At 32.7% G+C, this 8,376-nt stretch overlaps 1 protein-coding gene across 1 annotated transcript; it reads right to left on the reverse strand.

Annotated features, from left to right (window-relative positions):
• Positions 1-6,899: 6,899 nt before the first annotated feature.
• Positions 6,900-8,098, reverse strand: LOC115992369 (MYB-like transcription factor ETC1). Its single transcript, XM_031116549.1, has 3 exons — positions 7,913-8,098; positions 7,531-7,615; positions 6,900-7,347 (listed from the first exon to the last, which is right to left on the reverse strand). Exons 1-3 carry the CDS (start codon positions 7,962-7,964, stop codon positions 7,260-7,262), a joined length of 225 nt encoding a protein of 74 aa, XP_030972409.1. The 5' UTR covers positions 7,965-8,098; the 3' UTR covers positions 6,900-7,259.
• Between the last annotated feature and the right edge of the window lie 278 nt (positions 8,099-8,376).

An 8,376-nucleotide genomic window follows, 5' to 3' on the forward strand; every position in this document is an offset into this window, starting at 1 on the left:
CTTCAAGATCACTAGGATTCTTAGAACATGGAAGAGGAACAGGAGGATTTGTCATTCTTGCTTGACACATTACAACTATTAGCCAAATATTAACTATTAGAAAATCCACATAAGTCTCTTGAAAATTCTTCATTTCTTTTCTTACCATAAAAATTTACTGAATTCTCAAAAGTTCCAAATGAACTCTATTCTTGATCATCTCTAATACTCTTTCCCTGTATATAGTAGAAACATAATAGTTAAAAATGATGATTAATCTTATAGTATAAAACTAGTTGTTATCAAATAAAATTCAAATAATTCTAATTTATGCAGCCAAAGTAAACTCTAATACAATGGCACCTGAGATAACAACGAAGGATTACAAGGTTCACCAACACTTGAAAAATGAGGAATGTACAAATCCTGTATTTATTAGTGATTAATAATAGTGTACAATTTATGAAATCAAAATCACCTAAAATGAAGGGGGAAAAAAATATTAAACAACATGGATGAAGTTACCTGAACTGTATGATCTATGTATGACAGAGGATTATAGCTAATGGCTCCATTAACTTGCATAGATGAAGTTAGATGCTTATCCTACATAACGTGTAATGTTTAGTAAATTATTATGTCATTAAATAAAGAACCTAAAATATTTGTGAAGCTATAAATGTTAAAAATTATAATGGTGAGACTAGTACTTGTAAACACTGATTTGTTTGTATGGGTTGATGGATGCTTCCTTTTTTTCTTCTTTTTGGGCTTTTCAAGACAACTTTTAATCCGGCATCTTCGTTTACTCCCTTGCTTCTTCTTGAGACCCTTAGCAGAAATGGTTATCATCTCATCTGATGAATTTTCTTGGTTAATATCAACTTGACAGGGATTAGATTTTTTTTAAGGATATATTTAATTTTTTTGCTCAACTCATTATAGCTTCCCAATGCTAGCTCGTATGCTTCCCCACATTCACTTGCTTGAGCGATAAGCTTGACATACATTGGACCCAAAAACTTATATCGAGTTGTAACTTTCAACTTGGTGTTAGCTTTGATATCATGTCCATTAAAGTCTTGCACAATCTCATTTTGTGCATCTTTTGGCCATCTCTTAAGGATGTATTTCTCTAGAAGAACCTTAATATCCATAACATCAAGAATTTTTAAAGCATGACTACACAAAATTCCACCTCTTTCAAACTTTCTACAACTACATGAAACAATATTTTCAAAAGGATTCCAAATTACTTGACGATCTTATGGCTTACCATATATTGAAACTCATGAGTTGCATTTCTTTCAACACGCTCCTTCACAAAAGCTCCTTGGAACTCTTCATATTGCTCTTTAAAATTCAAAAATAATTTACGTGTATAAATATGTGCTGCTTGAATCAGAATAGGTGACGCAATCTTAACTTTTGGCAACTTTTGCCTTAAATTGTACTCACCCTTCAACTCCTTGTAACGTTTAGTATCAAGTAGTCTCTCAAAATGTATGAAGAATTTTACAATATCATAGTCTGACTATAAATAATCCTTCAAATCAGAGTTTATACTCTCACTCAATTGAGTTGTAGTCATTCATGTAGAAAATGACTTCTTGACATATACTTTAGCCCATTTCTCTTTCACTTCAAACGTACTTTGAAGCCAAGAATTATCAAAAGCATTGTACTTATGAAGTATAGCATTCCAAGCACTAAGAAACTCTTCCTCCTCTTCCCAAATTTTAAAACATGCATCGAGATCACTTCTAAATTCATCCTCACCTCATAATAAATGGTTGACACCCTTGAGAGCATTTTGCATTAAATGCCATTTACATAATCGATGACAAGTATTTGGCATCACCAATGAGATGGCTTTTGCCATTGCCAGATCTTGATCGGTAAAAATTGTATTTGGTTTCTTCCTAGACATTGCTTCAAAAAAAGCTTCAAACAGCCACTGAATAGTTTCATCATATGAAAGGGCAGCCCCAAACATCGCAGACTCTCTATGATGATTAAACCCAACAAACATTGCAAGGGGTCAATACTCCTTATTAGTTCTGCACGTTGTATCAAAAGAAACCACATCACCAAATAACTTAAAATCAACAATCATTTGTGCATCTGCCCAAAAAATATTTATTATTAGTTTTGAAGCATCTAACTGTATTGCATAGTAAAAGGAAGGATTCTCTTTCCTTTGTTTCTAAAAGTATTTAAATAAACTCCCTGCCTCACTACATTTCTATTCTTTTTGCCGTTTACTATAATGGTAATTCTTTTGATCTTGCTTGGTGTAACCAAGAGCATCTCTACCACCAACTTGCCTGGCCATGAACTCATATGAATCCTTCAATTTTATACCATTATCATAAGCCAAATCAATTTCCATTGCTTGTGCTTTTGAGACCTTTCATTGGGATGGCATCATGTGAGCACATTGTGGAATATGGAGAATATGATTATGGTTGAGCTCAAGGCTATGTATAAAATATTTCCCCTTCTTTTTATCAAGCCGAATTATCATATGAGCATTGCAACCTGTCCTTGTTTCAGCCCGTTCATACTTATTTTCACCATCTCTCTCCCATGGGGCTTTATTTTGCTCTTTACAACAAGTAAACTTTCTTGAAGTCACCACGCCATCTTTTTTTCTTTTATTGCACCATTCTTTTCAAATACTAAATCCATAATTTCTTCCACACTCATTATAAAAGTCATATGTCTCTTGTTCAGAACCAAATTCAATGCCGAGTTTTGGAATATAATCAGTATCCAATTTTTGACTATCATCATTGTTTTCCTCTTCCATGTAACTGTTAAATATAAATCATAATGTATAAGAAACGTGAATTAGCATTGAAAAATGAAAATAAATGAATGAATGATGAAAAAACTTTTGTAATCTTATACATTATTTGCCTAAATTTATTACCAATGATAGAAAAACCCGTAGATTTAATAATATTTAGCCTAAACATAATCTTTTAATTATTTTGACATCTCATAAACATAGGATTGAATAAGAAATCAAAAGTAAAGATGGAAATACCTTCTCAGATACTCTGACAGTTTGCAAAGAAATTTCTTCTTCTTCTTCTTCACTCTTTTTTCTATAGATTACACCAAATAGTTCTAAAATCTGATTTGGTAGGCTGGAAAAAAGAAAAATAAATAAAAAGGGAGGGAGAACTTGGGCGGCAAAACATATTTTTCTTATTGCTATTTTTGTATTTTGGCGCTGTGTTTTGAAACTGAAGAGTCAATGAAGTTAAAAAAAAAAAAAAAAAAAAAAAAAAAAAAAAAAAAAAAAAAAAAAAAAAAACCATTAACGTTAACATGAGAAGAAGCAGCAATGTTAGTCTTGGGTGGGCTCTGTTAGTTTTTGCTTAAAATTTAATGAGATGGCATTGAGTTTTTAATCTCCATCGTTGGTTTATTAGTGAATGACGTGGCAACTTCTGTTTAAAACAAAAGAAGATATACTGCTAAATTTTTACTGGAAGTGAGCTAGACCCTATATTTTGGAAGACTAACTATTTAGCTAGAGTAATGGCAGTAGGTCTGAATTATTGAAAGAATATGGCTACAAGCCTTTTCATTGGCCCCACTGCCAAGAATAGATGGGTTATTGATGGCCATTTGAATGAAATTTCAAAGGTGAAAGATTACAAAGCTAAAAGTGATTGTTCCGAGGTGATATATGATCCCCTTGTCGAAGGTCACGACACAGGAGTAAAGATTCTTTTGTGACTCCATTGCACGTGATTGAAAATGAGAAAAGAAGAGACAAATATCATTATAAGTTTGATAAAATGATGTGAAAAGTCATAAAACATTATGGTATTTTGTAGAAAAAAATCATTCTATTCTCTCAAAAGCTTTGTATAAGTCTAAGCACATGCAATTTCTTGGCAGAAAACCCGCATGAATAGAGTGGATTAATCTAACCTAGAAAGGTCGAATGTGCAGAGCTAAAAGTTTTGTTCCAATCTTATATAATGCATTGCAAAGACTTACTAGTTAGAAACTTAGAATTGTTGGATAGTTTTCAGATGTGGAATTTTTAGAATTTAAACCATTTTGGTGTGATTCAACCACAAAGAAATAATACCTTGAATAAACATATTTTGAATGAAAGAGCAAATATGTGATTCCAAAATATTCAAGCATCCTTGAAATTTTTAAGGATGAAAGTCATCCGCGAGCCTGCAGCTTTCATAAGGTTCAGTGAAAACAAAACATATTGAGAAGACCGGTTTTGACCCCACCAAGGTTTGTTATGCAGTGGATTTATAAATTATTTACCAATTAAAACAATTATGTAAACCCAATTTAAGTAATTTAAAAAGTCACTAAATCTATCAAGCAAGTAATAAATAGATAACATATCGATCTAGCAACATAGTGGAAAAACGTTGGAGAATGTCTTCGAAGAAGAATAGAAATTTATAATCTAAAACAAAACTTTTGTAATAGATTTTACAATGTTAGTAGATGAACTCGAACTCATTGTTGTGACCCACAACGGTTTCAGAATTTCCAAACTACTTGTAAATGGACCACCTCACAAACAACCTGTCTGTGCTAATGACCAGAAACGTCTTATCGACTACTCCAAGGTACCGACTTGAAGGTTCAATGACGTAATGAATTTCACTGGACTGTGGTTTTAATCTCTTGATCAAAATGCACTTTTTTAGCTACTTCAATATTCTTTGATCTTGTGGGTTCCAGTTAACTCAACTGGTAAAATATTGGATGGTTAAATAAGAGATCTAGGGTTCAATCTCCCTGTTTACACCAAAAACTGATTGGTGTCTTAGTCTGATAATAAAGAGTTATCATTAGAAGCGGACGCCATAGGTTGAAACTTTCTCTAAAAAAAAAAAAAATTCTTTGATCTTGAACAAGTGAACAACTTTTACAGATACTATTTCAAGTACATTCTCAATGGATATTGTCAATCTAAAAGCTCACACATTTTCTTATTTTTTAATTTGTAAGTACAGGAGAAATGCATACTACCAAAAACAAAGTACGATTTAGAGGGCTTGAGACATCTAGGCACTCATGTTGTCTACCAGATCATGTTACTGGATCTCAATAAGGTTGAGGCCAAAAACTATGGTTAAATTTACGTAGATTGTTTGCCTCCTTATTATAGTCTAAATTTTTGGAAAATGTTCAAATTAAATTTTAAAAATCTAAAAGAGTTGAGATTGTCAAGTCATTTAAAATTTTAAATCATGTAACTGTCAATATACTATTAAATCCAAAAAGCAAAATCTTAACCATGAAATAAGTGAAACAGAGAAGATTTAAAATGAAGAAAATCTTGTTATTAGGTCCTCACTTAATCGGATCTTAAAGACATGCAACCTCTCCCTCTCCCCTCTATCCTTGTTTTGAGAAAGAAAGAGAGATTTGGATCATGTAAATGAACCTTTTAGGACTTCATGCGCATTTTTAAGGATTCTTCAAGAGGATATTTGCCTTTTGGGTATAGATTGCTAGGTGAACACATTGTATTATCTTACAATTTTACTACCTATTACACAAAACATCCACTTTTTGCAGGGTTAGAGAGGTATAATGGTTGACAATCTTACCCCTAATTTATTGAAAAGACTGATTTTTAGATTTACACCCACAGTTTGTCGTTTATTTTTTATGAAAGACACTTGTCATTGCATCAAAGCTAGACCTTTTTGTAATTACACTGCCTAAACCTTATTTTTTAGTGCATTCCGGATCAGCCTGCCAGATCCAAAATAATATTGTTATCCACATCACCATAGGGTCAATAAATAATCCAAAGTAGGATTATTTTATTTTTGTTTTTCGCAAAGATCTTTATGACTAGTTAGCAATCAACGACAACAATTATGGTACAAGTTTATTTTTTCCAAACAATTATAGTACGCAAGACAATTGAAGTTCTACACAAATGAAGACTCAAGAAATCAGGAAAAGATAAGTGCAAAAAAAGACTCACTTATCTCGACTGATCGAGATTCGTGCAAATCTAAAATCTCACTTTCTTTCTCAACCATTGGATCCAGGGTTTTGATGGAACTTAAGGATATTTAAATAAAAACCCTAGAGCACGTTTTTACACATTTTAAGAGGGAAATGTTTTGTACACAAATCTAGAGATTTTCCAAACCCTTTTGGAGCTATAGCTGGAGACCTAGTGAAAACAACAGATCCAGTTATAGAGTAAAGTTGCTACATCAAATCAACCATAGTTGATGATCTAAACTTTAAGTGGAGATCTCAAAATCACAAACTGGAGAGTTTGTGTGCAACAGTTTCACAGTAGAAGAGTTCGTGGAATCGAAATTATGTGAGTAAGTACTATATGAGGTAGTAGTAGATTTAGGGTTAAGTCTATTGTACAAACTTCCATTCTATTAGTGAAATGTTGCCTTGAGGAGGTTAAATCCTCCCTAGATTTTTTACTTTGAAACCACAGTTTCAAAAGTTTTCTTGGGTCATCATTCTTGATGTTCATGTGATTTGTAAATGTTTGATGTTTGTTTAAATCGTATCTATTGCATAATTAATCTAAATAATTATTTGGCTAAGATTTGATAAAATCTTATTCAATTGGAGTCCAAAACCTTAACAAAGTCAATTTATTTATATATTTAATATTGTCAATAAAATTTAGAAATAAAAAATAAATAAGAAAAAGAATAATTGTATGACTAATGACATGGCAGATAAGGTGGTGCAACATGAGCATAGCAATAATAAATACTATGTTTCAGCTTTTAGATATATATAGATTTGTTTGTATTTTGAATTTCCGGACATAAATTATTGTACTTGACTTTGGACCCAATCGTAAGCCTCTTTTGGAAACAAGAAGATAAAGAGGAGATACTTTGGATAAGATTACGGATTGCCTAAGATCAAACTTCAAAGGATCTAATTTTGCTTTTATTGATAAGATAGCTGAAGGAAACACAAAATCCAACTCTGATGAGAAGCCATTTCCATGGCACAATGTTTTCGTACAATACATCATTCAAGACTAGCTAACTTGAGCACAGGGATATTTTGTACATAGGAACTCAAGGAATAATCATACTGACGTTGAATCCTAATAGCAAGAACAGAAACAGTAAAATCCAAAACGTCAATCGTTATGTCCTCGAGGATGGTACGTTAGAGAGCAATATTGAGGGATATTGATGAATCCATAGAGTTCTTTTTTCTCAAAAAAGCTTTTGGTAGAAAGGAATTAAACACCAACATGAGTTCTTCTACATTCATTCACTTGTTGAGTATCTAGTAGTCCAGTACTTCTCAATTTCCTCGGCTGTTCTTCCTGGGATCCTCCCAGCTATTAGAGCCCACCTAATCAAAGTTACAGAAATTCGACTGAGAAAAGCTTTTTGTGCCTTCACAATTTTTTTTAACTTTTTTTTTAAATTTTTTTATTTTAATCATGTAATGCCACTGAATTACAAGACTGCTAGTTGCCTTTACAGGGCTTTGAATAAAAGCATGAGAAAAATTAGAATTTTAGAACAAACCCACCTCTCTCCTACAAGATTGAACATCCTTATGATAAGTGTCTCCTCATCTTCAGAGAATTCGAGCTTGGTCGCTTCACTTGTTTCCTCTGAAATAACAATCCAATATTAGTAAGGAGAGCTAAATTTACTTCTAAGGACTTAATATCAAGTTAGTAGAATTCCGAACCAAAGACGGTAAATATTTGAGCACAAAAAAATACATGTATGTGAACAAAACTATATGGACCCAAAATATATATGTAGGACCCGGGAAGCAAAAAAAACTATCTTAGAAATCAAGCAAGGAAGATGTGAAAATGACCGTCTTTGAACAGGATTATAAGCTTATAAATGCACTTGTATGAGAAAAAAGAGGATATGAAAATTTATGTCAAAAAGGATACCTTGAGTGTCTGTAAAATTTTCATTGGAAGAAGAGTGTTCGGAGTCGGCCATTAGGAACAAGCTTCTGTGAAAAGAGTAAAGAGCCAATGTAGAATTGTGTTTATAGCATTGGAGGCGCTTAAGTAGTAGATATTAATAGTAGGGAGTGCACGAATTTGATGAGCATGTTTGAGAATAAGAATGGACGTTGACATAAGGTATGAATGGTAGTTGAATAATGGGAGCTATCAAGTCTCAAAACAAATTTGATAGGTAGTTGAATTGCTCGGATGGGAGGGAGTTTATACATTGGTATGTGTGTGGTGTCACTTTGTATAATTGTTCTGCATTTTGTGACATTCACAGTGACGTACAAATTTTGAAATCCATATTTCACTTGGAAGCATAGGCAGAGCTAAGGGGGTGCCAAGAGGGGCCATGGCCCTCCTAGCTTTTGAAAATTTCCATTAGTCTTCTTTTACAT

Source organism: Quercus lobata, chromosome 5 (genome assembly GCF_001633185.2).
Source record: "Quercus lobata isolate SW786 chromosome 5, ValleyOak3.0 Primary Assembly, whole genome shotgun sequence".
Taxonomy (NCBI): domain Eukaryota; kingdom Viridiplantae; phylum Streptophyta; class Magnoliopsida; order Fagales; family Fagaceae; genus Quercus; species Quercus lobata.